We start from the raw sequence: 18,478 nt of genomic DNA on the forward strand, positions 1-18,478 counted from the left end.
CTTTTTACATGCCACCAGCATAGGAGCCAGTTGGGGCGGCACTGGCACCGACCATGCTTGATTGGTGCTTTTTACGTGCCACTGGCATGAGAGCCTGTCAGGTGGCACTGGCACCGACCATGCTCAAATGGTGCGTTTTATATGCACAGGTACCAGTTAGGAGTCACTGGCATCAGCCATGAATAACACACTTATTGGGAGTTACATGTATGGATCAAACAGTTTGATTCAAATTCCTTGGTACTCCAAGTTTCAAGCATGATGATCGTCTTCAGCCATTGGAATTAGAATGAGATGTCGACAGGAAAAAATCACTGCTAATTACTGGATGTTAGTCTGTTATTGGTCAAGAAAAGTGATGCGGTGTCACAGTTTCATGTTAGTATTTCAGTAACAATTACTTGGAAAATGCCACATGATGAACAAAAAATCGACCACATGGTGTACAGGTCACCTAGCTGGGAAGAAAATAGGAAGGGGTGGAAATGTGCAAGCATATATGCATATATGTGTGTGTACATGTGCTTATATATATATCTATGTTTGTGTATCTGTATTTATGTGAGTCTATGTGTGCTCATAGGTGTACATTCACACATACACACAGACACACAAGGACATGTGCGTGCATATGTGTGCATACACACACACACACACACACACATATATAAAATAACATATGGATTGTGGTTCACTACAGATGTTTCAGACATGTCTTTTATTGATGAACAGAAGTGTTACATCATGCAAAAGACCATTTTCATCAAGTGAATACAAGTAAAAATTAAACATTTTGACCCTCCGACCAAATTTGGGTCAGTAGAGTCAAATGGCACTTTGTACTTGTTCTTGATAAATTCAAAACATTTAATTCATACCTGTATTCACCTCATGAAAACTGCTTGTTAGCATGCTGTAACACTTCTGTTCATCAAAAAAAAAAAACACATTTGAAACAGCTGCAGTGAACCTCAATCCACCTGTTGTTATTTGCTTATCCTTCCCCTAACTCAGAACCTACAATTCCTAGCATGCAAAGCGGACGTTAAACGATGATGATGATGATGATCACCATAACTGGTTGCCTTTGTAATTGCAGTTTACTTCTCTAATCCAAACAAATCTCATAGATATTTTTTTTTTAGTGTTCTTTGTATACTTGCACTACTGAGTTCAAATCCTACCATGGCTTTAGTGTAGAGGTGGATGAATTCCACTAAGTTGACATATGGGATATATTGCTTAAAGACTTCATCTTCCTTGGTGTTCCAGGAAAACATTCAAATGTTTCAGGAAAATTTCTATTTATGTATGTATCTGTCTGTGTATATGTAGATATATATGATGTGTGTGAGTCTGTGTATATAAATTTGAATAACTGAAATTTAAATGTGTATGTACATACACACACACATACATACATATATATATATATATATATATATATATATATATACATATATATATGTATGTATATATGTATATATATATGTGTATATGTATGTATATATGTATGTATATATGTATGTGTGTGCATAGAGAAAGAGAGTGAGAGAGACATATATATATATATATATATATATGTGTGTGTGTATATATATGTATATATGTCTGAATAACTGAAGACAATGTGTGTATATATATATATATATATATATATATGTGTGTGTGTGTGTGTATATATATGTATATATGTCTGAATAACTGAAGACAATGTGTGTATATATATATGTATATATGTCTGAATAACTGAAGACAATGTGTATATATATATATATATATATATATGTATGTCTGAATAACTGAACAAGCATGGGAAATGAATTAAAGAAAAATAAAACGGCATGCTAAAATTGTGCAGTGAAGAGGATAGAGGCGTATGTTGTTGGTTAGTTAGGTATGCAGCAAGTCACTTTGTTAGATAATCAAATGTAGCCTGCACCAAGATTTGCAGAAGCTCTGCTAGACAGAATGCATCTCTGTGGTATAACATATCAGAGCTGAAATGTATTTTTACCTGCATGTATTTAAAAATGGCATTTGTCAAAATAATTCTTTCTACTTTTGGCACAAGGCCTGAAAAGTGGGAAGTTGATAACACTGACCTCAGTGCTCAACTGGTACTTATCAGCCCTAAATTGATGAAAGACACACTTGATGTTGAGGAATTTTAACTCACAATGTAAAAACAGAAGAAATGCCACAAAGTATTTTGTTCAACCTACTAATATATCTGTCAGTTCACTGTCTGGACGTTTATCAAAATAATTCTTCAAGAAAACAATGGCATAAAGCATAATACTCATCTCGATCGTTCTTTATGAGTGTACTCTTTTACTGGTTTCAGTCATTTGACTGCAACCATGCTGGAGCACCGCCTTTAGTCGAATGAATCAACCCCCAGGACTTATCCTTTGTAAGCCTAGTACTTGTTCTGTCGGTCACTTTGGCCGAACTGCTAAGTTATGGGTACGTAAACACACCAACATCAGTTGTCAAGCAATGATGGGTGGACAAACACAGACCCACAAACACATACATATATATATACGACAGACTTCTTTCAGTTTCTGTCTACCAAATCCACTCACAAGGCTTTGGTCAGCTCAAGGCTATAGTAGAAGACACTTGCCCAAGGTGCCATGTAGTGGGACTGAACCCTGAACCATGTGGTTGGTAAGCAAGCTACTTACCACACAGCCACTCCTGCACCTGGATATATTATCTTAATATGTTTCTAATATTATTTACAGTTAGACTAACGAAGGGTATTATTTTAACATTTATTTTATTGTAGTTGCTTTTTAAGTATTTATACTCAAATATAGAAATTAATTCTGAAGTTCTACTTGTCTACCAAGTGACATGATCTGAGACTGTGCTGAAACAATTACATCATGGAAGAGCCATTCTAGTAAATTAATAAGCACATAAAATTGTTGAATTTACTTTGAATGTATTATTTTGTGATGTGTTGAGATTTTTGTTGCCCAACTTTGACCTGGTCACTGACTCAGTCCTTTTGTAACTGTAATCTCCAAAACCATCATATTTCATGAATATCCCCCATTGTCAAGGTTAATTACTTCTAGTACTAATCCTTCCATGCCACACACCATAGAAAAAAGACAGTGAGAAAGCGAAAGAGAGAACAGCTCAGTTAAGGGATTTAACATGTTAGTTACAGTGTCTAGTTTAAAGGCCCAAGATCAAGTACTCTGACAGGAGAATGTACTAGATTAACTTTCATGGTATTGTTAATTCTATTAAAATAATATCTTGTATTCTAAATTATTATTTTACTATTGATGTAAGTAACATTCAGGAAACCTTTCATTGTGCTTATCAAATAAATAAATCATCATCATCATCACCATCATCATTTAATGCCCATTGTCCATGTTGGTATGGATTGGACTGTTTGACCAGGGCTGGCAAGCTGAAAGGCTGCACCAGCCTCCAGTCTGATTTGTCATGGTTTCTATGGCTGGATGTCATTCCTAACACTAACCACTCTGAGAGTGTAGTGGGTGTTTTTATGTGCCGCTGGCACAGGTGCCATTTGCACAACACTGGTATCTTCCACGACTGTGATTTTGCTTGGCTTGATGGGTTTTCTTTTCAAGCAAGACATAATGCCAAAGATCTCGGTCATTGCCTCCATGAGGCCCAACACTCGAAAGGAGCTTATTATTATTAAATAAAATTAAAATTAGCCTATAGTTGCATAAAACAACATTTTCACTTCAATTTCCAATTCAACCGAAGGAAGGGAATATGTGAGGGCTGAAAAGAAATGAGAAATGTGGTGAGCATGCTCTGCTGGATGTGTAATGTAAGTGTGCATGCATGACAGAACACAAATGAGCTGAAAAAAAAAAAAATGAATATAAGACAAATCAGCTGCTGTATGCCAGTGGGAAAAGACTACACTGATACAGATATGTGATATGTAAAGAAGAACAGAGTTGGGTAAAGGAATGCCAAGTGATTTGAGCAGAAGAAGCCAACAGCAAAGAAGGTTCAAGGAAGATGTGAGAGTAGTGAAGGGAGTCTCATTAGTGTTGAACTTCATGAATGAAGTGACAAAGGGACTGCACCAAGTGGCAAAACACTGTACTGAAGACACATCTAATTCATGCATGCATGGAAAGATGGATATAAAACGATAATCATGATGATGAAGATGGCGGTTGTGATGATGAGGGCGGTTGATGATATATACACCACTTATCACAAATATTCATATAAAAACACTAATAAGTCATTTCCATTTTCCCATTTCTTACTTCTTCTACTACTACTACTACTACTGCTGCTGCTGTTACTACTACTACTACTGCTACTACTACTACTGCTACTACTACTACTGCTGCTACTACTGCTGCTGCACCTCCTCCTCTTCCTACTACTACTACTACAGCTGCTGCTGCTGCTACTGCTTCTCTCCTCCTCCTCCTCCTACTACTACTACTACTACTACTACAGCTGCTGCTACTGCTTTTCCTCCTCCTCCTCCTGCTACTACTACTACTAGCAGCAGACATTTACATACCATTACACACCACACATTTTCAAGAATTCTAACTTGGAGTTTCATCTCCCAACAAAATCAATTGACAATATTATTGATAATTTCAAATCATTTATATCTCTGTCACTTATCAAAAGCATTTTGTAATCTAAGAAAGAGATCAATATCTACTTTCAATAAGATTATTGTAAAAAAATTTTTTTTCTCTTTAAATATTTCAGATTACTGGAACTGATGACATGGGATACAGATTTCAAAGAATAACACCTACAGCCATCAGCGCTCAAGCTCCAGTTGCACCCACAGTTTTGATACCCCTTACAACCAAATTGCTTCATGGCAAAACTGCAACTTTAGTATGTGAAATAAAGAGTCTTGTTCCTTATCACGTTGAATGGTCTAAGGATGGAAGAAGAATTTCAAACTCAGAGTATTTCAAGTAATAACCTTGTGATTTCTTTCTTCCTGCTTTTTAATAATAATTCACCAAACATGGCTGTGCAATTAAGTCACTCACTTTGTGACCACCTGATTTTAGGTTCAATTTCACAGCATGGCACCTTGGGCTTGTGTCATTACTATAGCCCCCAGGTAGACCAATGTTTTGTGAGTGAATTTAGTAGATGAAAACTGTTTGGAATCCCATTGTGTATGTATACACCTGTTGTTATGTCCTGTTATTTGTATTTGTGAAACCTTCTCCGTTTTTTTTCCATCCTTGTTTTCATATACATTCGCTGCTTTCTTCCAAGGAATCTAATGCTCTTAGCTTAGTTTTTCCTTGGGGCTGGCTAGATTGGAGCAATCTCAAGTATAACCAGCTGAAATTGCAAAGATAATCTGGAACTCGACTGAGAAAAGAAAACTCCGAATGACCTGTCCTTGTTTTCTTTGTATCGTCTATCTGGATGTTTTGTTGTCCCTTTCTTGTATCACCTAACTGTCTGGATGTTTTGCATTCTTATCCCATTTTGTATTTATATATATATATATATATATATATATATATATCATAGTCTCCTGTCTTTAGGCTATATATGAGGGTTCTGTAATTTCTTGCTGCACAACCACACAGATGATTTGTTTATAGTGATCAAATGTTTGTGTTCATATAAGCTCCCTCCCTCCATCAAATCAATATTACCTCCACAGGGGCACGAAGTGCCATGTGCCAGATGACAAAATGACTGCAGAGCAATGTGAAATGATGTGTTTTGCTCAAGAACACAATGCAATGCCCGGTCTGGGAATTGAAACCACAATCTTGCTATCATGAGTGCAACATCCTAACCACTAAGCCATGTGACTTCACACACACACACACACACACACACACACACACACACATATATACATGCATGTGTATGTGTAGGTCTTTGTGCTTGTATCCCCTCCACTACTTGACAACTGGTAATGGTTTGTTTATACACCTGTAACTTAGTGGTTTCGCAAAAGGGACAAATAAATTATGTACCTGACTTTAAAAATGTAAGTATTGGTATTGATTTGTTTGACTAAAACTTTAAAGTGGTGCCCCAGCATGGTCACAGTCCAATGAGTAAAGCAAGTAAAAAATAAAAAATATCAAGAGAAAATTATCTCTGTTACAAATATTTCTGCTGACAATAACCAAATTTAGTTATCATTAAAAATTTTCATTAAAAATGCTATTTTAAACATCCATATTAGATGCTTTGATATATAGTCTGTACTTTGGATTTTTTAATATATTTTAGCCCTTTAGCATTCAGATTACTCTGTCAAATGTTCTGCTTATTTATTCACATTGTTTAGAATTAATTATGTATTATCTCATACTTTTATAATTTTAATGATGTAATTGTTTATTTTTAGAATGACAGTGTAGGGTAGGTGTCAAAGGCCAGATCTGGTTTAAACATAACACAGGCAGCATATTTAGGCTGGGTATGGCTGGTTTAAATGATGAAGGGCTAAACTTGCAATTTCTCTCTTTGTAAGTCAATGCATTAAAAACTAATGAATGTTTACCTAATTCTAATTTGGTGAGTTCTTCCTGTTGCAGATAGTCTCAGACTGTAGACAACTTAGAGATGATCATTTGACACTTCAGCACCCACCCTCAGTACAAGAATGTCCAACCCTGAATCAAAGAGGTCTCAGACAATAACAAAATCCATCAGTTGCCTCTTTCCAGATTATTCCTATATGAGGCATAGGGATATCCCTGTGTTGGAAGATGTTCATAATAGAAGGCTCTCTGGAGTAATGTTACCTGACAGGGACATAGCTCAGAGATCAGAGAGTCTCTCCAGGCCAAGCTGCTATTTCTTTGCACTGAGAGGTCACAGCTCTGGTGCTACCAATGTGATTAGAATGCTGTGAGAAAGAATTGTAAGTCAGATTCTTCAAGCCAAGCCAACCAGCTGGAGACCTAGGAGTAGACCAAGAATGAGATGGTTGGATAATATCCATAGTCTTAGTTGGTCACATTTGAGAGTCCATCTGGAAAGTCTAATGATGGCTGCTTCTGATAGGACCTTATGACTGAAGTCTCTACCCCAACAACCCTCCCAGGAGGGAAAAGATGGGTGAATGAATGGATGGATGGATGGATGGTTTACTTAATATCATCAGCAACCATCAAATTGACTGAACCTAAAATAGATCTATTTTGATATTTTATTTTGAATGTTTTTAATCATTTTGCCATCTGACAAAAAGACAAACAAAAATAATAACAATTATATCTAACAGAACGAAACCATTATTTCAGTGCCTAAATGTTGGTACTTAATAAATTTGTAATTCAATGCTGTTTTATGAAAGAATGTTAATATCATTATATCACATGTTTTTTTTTATACTACAAACAGATATTCTGGTAACATTACATTTCAAATACCGGAAGCCCAACAGGACAATGAAGGTACCTATAGCTGTAAAGCTGAAAACGTTGCTGGAACAAATACTGCCTATACAATGTTGGATATTAGTGGTATGTAAGCTCAACTCTATATTAAGTATGGCTTATTTATTTTCAAATAACGAGGAAGTAAGGTAGAAAGAGGAAACAATTTTCAATTGATCCACTTAAAAATGTTGGTAAACGCCTCTATTTTTTTTTTTTTTTTTTGCATGAGACAACACTTAACTATATGGGACTTTAGAATTAATATATACACAAATGGGAGTAGGCAACATCTTAGGGGTTTCTTATGGACAAATTTACATTCAAAACCTGTGAAGTACAGTAAACGATGAGATACACATGCACCTACATCCACAAAATATATGTGCTTGTGTCACATGCTGGACACACACACACACACACACACACACACACACACACACACACACAGGTAGTCTTTTATTCTTTTATTTGTTTCAGTTATTTGACTGCAGCCATGCTGGAGCACTGTCTTTAGTTGAACAAAACGACTCCAGGACGTATTCTTTGTAAGCCTGGTAATTATTCTATTGATCTCTTTTTGCCGAACCACTAAGTTACAGGGATGTAAACACACCGACATCAGTTGTCAAGTGATGGTGGGGGACACACACACACACACACACACACACACACACACACACACACACACACACACACACACACACACATATATATATACATGGGAGAATTTATGAAAAAAACAACAGACAAGGACAGGTGGTGTAAACAACAAAAGGATGTATTAGTTTAATGCTCGGGAATAGAGAAAGTCTTTAACATTTCAAGCTACGCTCTTCAACGGAAAGAATACGGAGAAAAACAAGTAGTAAAACACGGAGAAAAAAAAAAATTTGAATGTCGTGGTCAGTGATCTATCATGGCGATCTATATATATATATATATATATATATATATATATATATATATATATATATATATATGACGGACTTACTTTAGTTTCCGTCTACCAAATCCACTCACAAGGCTTTGGGCAGCTCGAGGTTATAGTAGAAGACACTTGCCAAAGGTGCCATGCAATGAGATTGAAGCTGGAACAATGTGGTTAATAAGTAAGCTACTTACCACACAGCCACTCTTGCGCCTATACATTCAAAACCTGTGAAGTACAATAAACGATGAGATACACATGCACATGTGTAAACATATTCACATAATGTAATTAATCTATGTTGAATGCAAATTCTTTTTTAAAAACAACAAAACAGGCTAATACAAGGGAAATAACAAACAAGCTGCTAAAAATTTGCTCACCATTATCTGTCTGTTTTGAAGTCCCACATAGTTACATGTAATCTCATGTAGTCCCATCCAAAGTGGAAATGGAGGTAAATACCAACATTTAAAGTAGATCACTTGAAAATTGTCAAAATTCTTTTTACATGATACTATTGGTTGTTCTGTTAATCCACAAATAAAGTACATATATAATTATATGTCCGATGGCACCAGCATTTGAGCGTGATCATTACCAGCATCGCCTTCCTGGCACTTGTGTCGCAGCGTCGCCTTCCTGGCGCGTGTGCCGGTGGCATGTGAAAAGTCATTCAAGCGAGATTGTTGCTAGTGCCGCTGGACTGGCTCCTGTGCAGGCTTCACGTAAAATACACCATTTTGAGCATGGACGTTGCCAGTACCACCTGACTGGCCTTTGTGCCATTGGCACATAAAAGCACCCACTACACTCTCAGAGTGGTTGGTGTTAGGAAGGGCATCCATCTGTAGAAACTCCGCCAAATCAGATTGGAGCCTGGTGTAGCCATCTGGTTCGCCAGTCCTCAGTCAAATCGTCCAACCCATGCTAGCATGGAAAGCAGACATTAAACGACGATGATGATGGATGATGATGATGATATATATATATATATATATATATATATATATATATATATATATATATATATATATATATTATACATATATTTATATAAATATATATATATATATATATATATATATACATATACATACATGTGTATATGAATGTGTGTGTGTGTGTATTAAATAATTGATAGGGGAGACAGAGTGTACTGTAAATTTTATTTAGCATGACAATTGGTTTCCTGAGTTCTGTGGCATATATACCCATGCACCCTGGACAGGATACCAGACCCTCACAGGATTACTCATTTGTGCCAACTGAGTGAACTGGAGCAACATGAAATGAAGTGTTTTGCTCAAGGACACGACACATCACCCGGTCCAAAGAATTGAAACCATCATCTTACAATCTTAACCTCTAAGTCACACATCTCTCTCCCTCCCTCTCTCTCTCTCTCTCTCTCTCTGTATGACAAAAGTAATTCAGACAAGATCTTTTTGTTGATTGGCAATTGTTAAATTCCATCTGTCATCATTCTAATCTAAAAAAAAAAATACCCACATTTATCTAGACAGAAAAAACTGTCTGTTTTGGGGTTTTACTAATAAATGCATTTGCAATAACCTACATCAACAATCCGACTTTCTGTTGATGCTGGCCTACTTTGATATTTGTGAGTTAGGCAGCCAGTGGAAATGGAAAAAAGTTACCTTTGTTGGTAAGTTGGGTGGTATCTACCTATGCTTAGTTACCTCAAAATATGTCTGCAGTTTATAAAAGAAGTCAGTTTGTATTTCATCAGCTCAATCTGTTTTGTTTGTTGTTGGTTTTACGTTTTATTTTCGTTAGTTATCATCCTCAATCATCAGTGTCGTCATCATTATCATTCTCAATCATCATCATTGTCATCAACAACATTGCAGTGAAAATTATTCTTGATAAAAATGGTAAAATTATAATTCTGAAAGATTTTTTAACTTCTTTTTTTTTTTTTTTTACCAGAACCTCCCCCAACAGTAATTGTCAATGCCAATATGTCAGCCAAACGTGGCCATAATAAAATGATCACATGCAAAGTTTACTCAACTGCACCAAATTATACTGTTACATGGTTCAAGATAGGAGCAGCATTAGACCTACGTTTTGATCCAGATGTTACTATTTTTAGAAATGGCACCCTTCTTATTAGGTATCATTAAATGTATATTTTGCATGATTGTTATTTCTTCAAATCGTTTTGTTATTTCTGTAATTCATTGTAATTGTTACTGCTTTTGGCTTCTTCTGCAGAAGCAGGTTTAAAAAAGGTACAGAATGACAAAATTTTAAATACAACCAGATTGAATCTTTGCTATTTTATTATTGATATATGTTTAACTTCTAGTTTATAACATATTCTTATATTTTGGTATATTTTGGTGAAGCAAATGGTCAACTTTTATCAAAGAGTCATATTGTTTGAATGAATCAACCGAAGTATTATAGTATTTATTTGACCAGTCTAGAGAACTGGAAGCAAAGAATGTGAATCATTGAAGCAGTTTAACATACTCCCATTTGCTTCAAATTATTATTATAAACAATAATTAACATATATACAATGAATAATTAAAGTGTTTTTCATATTTTGCTTTGTAAGTTAAATATTTTCAATTGAAATAATTTAATCCTTTTATTATAATATTTCAATTTAAATAATGCTAACTTTGCTTCAATTAATTTTGAAAATAATGAAGTATTTCATAAAACAAATTTATCCTTATTAACCCTTTAGCATTCAGATTACTCTGTCATGTGTAATTCTTATTGATTCACATTGTTTTGAATTAATCATGCCTTATTTCATAACTTCAAGATTTTGATGATTTGATTGATTATTGTTAGAATGACATTGTAGGGTAGGTGTAAGAGGCCAGATCTTGCCAGTTTGAACATAAGGTAGGTAAAATTTTGGATATGGCCAATTCAGAAACTAAAGGGTTAAGCTGTGGAAAATTTAAATTTAAATCACTTTAAAAGACAAAGTTTTTATCATAAAACCAGGGGTGGATCTCAGGTGAGTTTGTATCAAACAAGTATATATTCTAATTTTATACAATAGTATATCTAGTTATTGAATTAACATGTAGAATGTTTTACTTAATAGGAATATAGATCAACATGATGAAGGTATATATACATGTGAAGCTCAAAATGAAGGAGGGATATCTAGAAATAATACCTATCTTCGTATTCAAGGTAAGCTGGAACTTTACAGATTTTTCTTTTTTATTTTGCTTGAGCCCTAGGACTCATAAGACCAGTTACCTGATTTCCATGACATATATAAGTGACGGAGGTCACAGCATTCCTCTTGAACAGGATGCTGGTCTCTTGCAAGATTCATGGCCAGCACTTTTGAAGGGAGGGAGGAGGGGTTTAGTCGATTACATCAACTCCTGTACTTGAATGGTACTTTCTTTTATTAACAGTAAAATAACAGAAGGCAAAGTTAATTTTGGCAGTATTTGAACCCTGAATGGGAAGAACTGGAAGAAATGCCATTGAGCATTTTGCCCAACATGTTAATGATTCTTATTTCTTTATTTCCCACAAGGGGCTAAACATAGAGGGGACAAACAAGGACAGACAAAGGGATTAAGTCGATTAGATCGATCCCAGTGCATAACTAGTACTTAATTTATCGACCCCGAAAGGATGAAAGGCAAAGTCGACCTCAGCGGAATTTGAACTCAGAACATAACGGCAGATGAAATACCGCTTAGCATTTCGCCCGGCGTGCTAATGTTTCTGCCAGCTCACCACCTTCATGTTAATGATTCTGTCAGCTCCCCAACTTTAATGCTACAGTATTCCATATGTATAATTCTTCATGAAACCATTTTGTTTTCAAAAACAACATTCTGTCTAATTAATGAGATCAACCCTTATATATAATTAGTTTCTTATATTATTGATGTTGGATTGGAAAACTAATTGTAGTTATTTTACTTCCTTTATGTCAGTGACTCAGGTGTTGTCTTTTATATTTTACTTGTTTTCTTTCATTAGACTGTGGCCATGCTGGAGCACCACCTTGAAGGGTTTAGTTGAATAAATCATCCCCAATACTTATTTTAAAGTCTTTTGCTAGACCACTGAGTTATTGGGATGTAAACGAACCCACACTGGGTACCAAGTGGTGTGGGAGGGTGGAGATGCAAGCACAAACACAATCACACACACACACACACACACACACACAAACAAACATGCACACGCACACACATGCACATGTATATACAGGTACAGGCATGCTGATAGACACAAGTATGGCTGTGTACATAAGAAGTTTACTTCTAAACCATATCATTTCAAGTTCAGTCCCACTGTGACACCTTGGGCAAGCATTTTCTACTATAACCCTGGGCTAGCTAAAGCCTTGTAAGTGTATTTGGTTGATGAAAACAGAAAGAAGCCTGTCATACATATGTATGTATATGAATGTGTATATGTTTGTGTTTCCGTGTCTTGACATTGTGTGACAGTTGTAAATGAGTATCACTCCCATCCAAGCCATGTCATTCATTTCCAATATTCTGTAAAAACATGTCGGACCTGGAGGAAATATTACCTTGCATGGAAATGTGAGGGTTGACAACAGAAAAGGCATCCAACCACTAAAAATCTGTCTTAATAAAATCTGTTTGATAATGCTGATGATGATATACATGACAGGCTTCCTCTACCAAATTCACTGACAAGGCTTTGGTCAACCCAGGGTCATAGTAGAAGACATTTGCCCAAGGTGCTATGCAGTGGGACTGAACCTGAGACCATATAGATGCAAAGTGAGTTTCTTAATCACACAGCTATACTTTACCTATGATGACATAACCTTATTTTTTTTGTCTGTCTTTATAGATTTGAGACTTGTGCTTTGTAAAATAGAAACCAAATGCAAGACAGCTCATTCTAACCTATTGACTAAAATATTCTGGTTTTTCAGTACAAATAATATTCCATTACAGAGTTGAGGAATTGGTGAAATTGTTAGAACACTGGACAAAATACTTTGTGGTGTTTGTTTCAGCTCTTTTTGTTCTGAGATCTTGAGAGGTGGGTTTAATCCATTGTCTGGATTAACACCAATACAAGGTCTTTGCTTTAGTCACTTTTAGGAAGTTCATTCTGTTGCAAACATTCTTACCAGATTTCTACTTTGAGGTAAACTTCCTTCCTTCTTTCCACCAAGGACTTGGGAAAAAAATAAAGGATTATGAGTGAAGCCTTTCCCTCTCTTACTAAATGGTAAAAAAACTTAATGTCCTTTTTATTTTTATATTTACATACATGATGAACATTATTGGCATATAGTAAGTGTTAAGAATTTCAAACCCTATCACCACCTGGCCCTTGAGATACCTTTAGCAGAATTTGGTCATTTGTGAACGTTCAGTCCAGGCCTCCAGTCTGAGGATAAATTTCTTCATTTTCCTACCAGTCTTAGTGGTCCCTTTAAAGGATCATGTATGCTGCCATTGCTCCTGTGACTAAGCCATGATAAAGATAAAAATTGATTACATAATAAAGAATATAGATCAACATCACATAGAAATAAACAACATAAAAACTGTAGTATTGTTACATATACATTTTTTAAAGAGGCAAGCTGGCAGAATAATTATCAATGTTGGAAAAAATGCTTAGCAGTATTTCTTTCGACTCTATGTTTTGGGTTCATATATCACAGAGGTCAACTTTGCCTTTCATCCTTTCAAGGTCAACAAAATAAAGTATCAGCCAAGTACTGGGGGTAACGTAATCAACTAATGCCTTCCCCTCAAGACTGCTGGCCTTGTACCAAAATTTGAAACCATTATTAGATACATGTTCAATATTTCAAATATCTTTATTTATTTGACAGAAACTCCAAAAGCGACTGTCATACCAGAGGTGAAAAACTTTGCAGTTGGTCAAACAGTTACAATTAGTTGTTTTTCAACTGGTTTCCCTAAACCAACCATCTATTGGTTGCGTGATGATAAATTGCTTATACCAAGTGGAAGAATACGACTGAATCAAGGAAATATTACCTTATCAGATCTTAATCAACGTGATGCAGGCCACTATGAATGTTCAGCTGTTAATGCCGCCGGAGGACACTCTGCTTATGTAACTCTTAGATATATTGGTAAAAAAACTTTCACTAACAATTGATTTGGAAAATGTAGAATTATGTATTATTTTTTATTTTACCTTATTGATTACAGGATTGCTTATTTATTGAAATATCTTTGTGTTGCACCAAATTTTTATCAAACTGACTTTTGTTTAAATAGTCACTGATTCTTACCCATTGATAACCTTGGGAAAGTAAACCAAATATTTTGCACATGGCAATGGCTTAAAATTGACAAAACAGGACACAATCTTGCAGACTTAATTCCACTTATTTGTTATGCCAGAAACCAATTCCTTGATCTTAACATAGATTTTGTAAATCCTCATTTCATAACTCTTCAAAACTGCTATTTTCTGATTCTTTATTTTCCTTTATCAATGTCATCATCAAAACCTTCTACTCAACCAAATCATTAACATTCTATAATTAATTACATCAGTAACTTTCCTAACAAATATTGAAATATTGAGGTGGTTGTCAGCTTACCAAACATAGTTTAACTAAACACCAGACTGAAAATGTTATTTAATCAATAAAATACACTAAATGTTCAATTCTTATGAAAGATTCTCTGTATAAAATATCCCATTTTATAATATACCAACTCAACTTACTTGTACTTACTGTCTTTTATTACCAAACAAACTGTTCTTCATTGTAAAGACTATATTTGAAGAACTTACAACTTCTCTCATCAAAAACTGACCTTGAACTATCCAAGAGCTATATTTACTATTCCCATCTCATTTGAGAGGACTAATCTCCCATGAAATCATACTACTGCTTCAGAAATCATAATGATTCCTAATGTAGGCATAAAGTTACACATTTTGGAGAAAAAATAAAGTTGCTTAGATCAACCCAAGTAGAAAAACTTATATGATGTGAGTTATGTTGGTGCACTGTAAAGAAAAGGAAAATATGACATTTACATTATTTAAAGAATTAGTTAGCTTTAATAGAATGATGCAGTTAAGTAAACCATTTTTATTTAACAGAAAAGGAAATGAAAACTTCATATGTTATCTTAGTTATTAGTGTTTGTTAGCTGCTCTGTTTGTTATATTATTCTTAATATTGTCATTAATAGAGTAAATATCTGTGGGAGGTACCAACTAAAGACTTTGGAGATTGTTCACAGACTTAACATGCTAAATACAATATACTTGTCTATAAATAAAGATAAGGAATCATAGGCATGTTAAGGGTACTTGAGTCAATGGAAAGTTTGGCCACTTTTGAAAACTGACTCCTCATCATTGACTTATAGATCCACTAATATAAATATATACATACTTAAGTATATATATATATATATATATATATATATATATACAGAGGCAAAATGGCTGAGTTCCTTTTGAGTGTTGGGCCTCATGGAGGCAATGACCAAGATGTTTGGTATTATGTTGTGCTTGAGAAGAAGACCCATCAAGCCAAGCAAAATCACAATCATGGCAGATACCGGTGTCATGCAAATGTCACCTGTGCCATTGGTACATAAAAGCACCTATTACACTCTCGGTGTGGTTGGTATTAGGAAGGGCATCCAGCCATAGAAAACCATGCCAAATCAGTCTGGAGTCTGGTGCAGCCTTCCAGCATACCAGCCCTGGTCAAACCATCCACCCCACGTCAGCATGGACAATGGACATTAAATGATGATGATGACATACAATTTATATATATATACTTAGTCACATAGGTCTTTCCCAACAGCTAGAGATTAAGAGGCACATTAACTGGTTTTATTTAACAACTAATCAGGATTTTTCTACTTCTATTTTCCAATATGCTGAGAGAAAGTGGTGGAAGACCACTTCTTCAAAATGTAAAAAAAACTTATACTAATACTTACTTTATCAACCACGTAAGGATGACTACATCAACCCACCCTCAATAAGATTTGAAGTCAAAACATAAAGGAGCACGATTAGACGTTGCTAGTCATTTAGTCAGCAGTGTCACTGATTCTACTAATCTGCGACTTATTACTGTAATAAATATACAAAAGAAAATAAAATAAAACAATTAGATAAACAATAATAAATATACATCGAAATAGATAGAATCAAATAGTCTTAGAGCCTTACATAATATCTCTACTGGCATTTCTCAGAATTTTAGGTCTTGTACATAAACTACAACCACTGGAAACTTTATAAAGGATTTGCAGAAACTGGTGAAATGAAAGCCAAATATTAATCTGATATTGAAAAATATGGTGCTATTTTAAAATGACTTGTCTTCATACTTCTTTATAAAATGTTTACATATTATTCATTATCTTCATACTTTTAGAGGCACCACACATTGTATGGTCAAACAAAAGATTATTAGTTGCGAGTGGAGATTCTTCAACCATGTCATGCAAAGCTGAAGGAATTCCAAGACCAGAGATTAAATGGTTCAGAGGAAGCACTAAGGTATAATTTGTTACAAATTGTCTTTAACTTGGACAGAACATCCATTGAGTATATAATTTAGTTTTGAGTTTTTTTCATGTGTAGGCATAGCAGTAGGCACAGGGATGATTGTGTGAATATGAAGTTGGGTTTGTAACCACATGGTTTCGGGTTTTATTCCACTATGTTGTACCTTGGTAAAGTGCCTTGTATTTTAGCATCAGGTTAACCAGTACCTTGTCAGTGGAACTATTGTAGAGAAAATGTATGGAAGCCCATTGTGTGTGTGTGTGTATGTGTGTGTGTGTGTGTTTGCACACACTTGTGTACACATGAATGTTTGCCCTCAGTGCATCTTTGCTTCATACAATTTGAGCAAAAAGAGTGAAGTTATGTTTAAGTCTCCTATAATTAATGCATCCTGTAGCTCTGTCTTCTATGTAAACTTAGAGTGGAATAAAAAAAAACTTACTTTAAGAAACCAGTAAGTGTTGGTGACAGGAAGAGCATTCAGCTATAAAATACTACTTCAGTATGTTTCTGTCCAAATCCATATCAGAATAGTAAAATAAAACGTAAAAGTGAAACAATGAATGAAATGATATGTAAAAATTTTCAACATAATTAATTTCAATTGAATTTAATGTGTACACCAAAAATAATTTTAAAATAATCAGCCAAATAATCTGTACACATGTTTCAGCTTTTTTGTTAATAGATTGTTTTAGAAATTTCTACTTTAATTTTAGCTGGAGGGATTACCTTACATTAATATAAATGAAAATGGTGAATTAAATATTATGGGAACACAAGAAAGTGATGCAGGGAATTACACTTGTGTTGCTATTAATGAAGCTGGAGAAGATTCAGATCAAATTGTTTTACAAGTTGGATGTAAGTTTAAAATGTTTTTTTCCCTTATAAAGATTATATTAACCCTTTAGCATTTAAACCAAATATTCTACCTGTTTTATGTTCAAGCCAGCCACATTCAGTCTCTCTGACCTATTTTATTTCTGAAAACAATCTCATCATCAAAATCTCAAAGCTATAAGATAATGCATGATGTAATGCACAATTAATTCAAAATAATGTGAATAAACTAGTATTATATTTGACAGAGTAATTTGTATGCTAAAGGGTTAATCATGTCCTTTTATATAGATTTTCTAATTTACTCTAATATTTATTAGCTATAAACTTAATTTCCAGGTTATTATATTATACATACTTCCAGCATGTGGTCTTAATCTTTCAGCTCTTTGATTTCTGTAAGCCTGTAGGGAACTGATCAGGAAATATGCAGAAATCTCTAAAGGAAATAAAAGGAATTTATTTAAAAATATATGCAGTGGTATATTTCTGTTTCATTTTAAAATTTATTAAAATTTTAAACCTTCATTGGTCATGTGTGTCAAGTGATGAAAGAAACACTCTTTAAAATCAGGTTTTAAATTATAGATTGGCATCATACATAAAGTAAAGAAACCAAGGGTTTATCTTTGTTATTCTTCATCATGTTGGTTGTGTCCTCATCCCTAACTACATATTTGATTTTCATTTCTCTTAAGAAATATATAAATGAAATACCAATATTTTAATT

The 18,478-nt window shown here is 34.6% G+C and overlaps 1 protein-coding gene across 2 annotated transcripts in view; it reads left to right on the forward strand.

Moving 5' to 3' along the window:
- Positions 1–18,478, forward strand: part of LOC106871048 (hemicentin-1) — a 354,534-nt gene that overhangs the window by 186,902 nt on the left and 149,154 nt on the right. For both annotated transcript variants that reach the window (XM_052965571.2, XM_014917317.3), the window contains exons 7-13: positions 4,756–4,973; positions 7,390–7,511; positions 10,309–10,495; positions 11,453–11,544; positions 14,213–14,479; positions 16,772–16,896; positions 17,625–17,769. In XM_052965571.2, the coding sequence (XP_052821531.2) occupies positions 4,756–4,973; positions 7,390–7,511; positions 10,309–10,495; positions 11,453–11,544; positions 14,213–14,479; positions 16,772–16,896; positions 17,625–17,769 (1,156 nt within the window). The remainder of the gene's footprint in view (positions 1–4,755; positions 4,974–7,389; positions 7,512–10,308; positions 10,496–11,452; positions 11,545–14,212; positions 14,480–16,771; positions 16,897–17,624; positions 17,770–18,478) is intronic.

This window comes from Octopus bimaculoides, chromosome 2 (genome assembly GCF_046866305.1).
Source record: "Octopus bimaculoides isolate indiv1 chromosome 2, ASM4686630v1, whole genome shotgun sequence".
Classification (NCBI taxonomy): domain Eukaryota; kingdom Metazoa; phylum Mollusca; class Cephalopoda; order Octopoda; family Octopodidae; genus Octopus; species Octopus bimaculoides.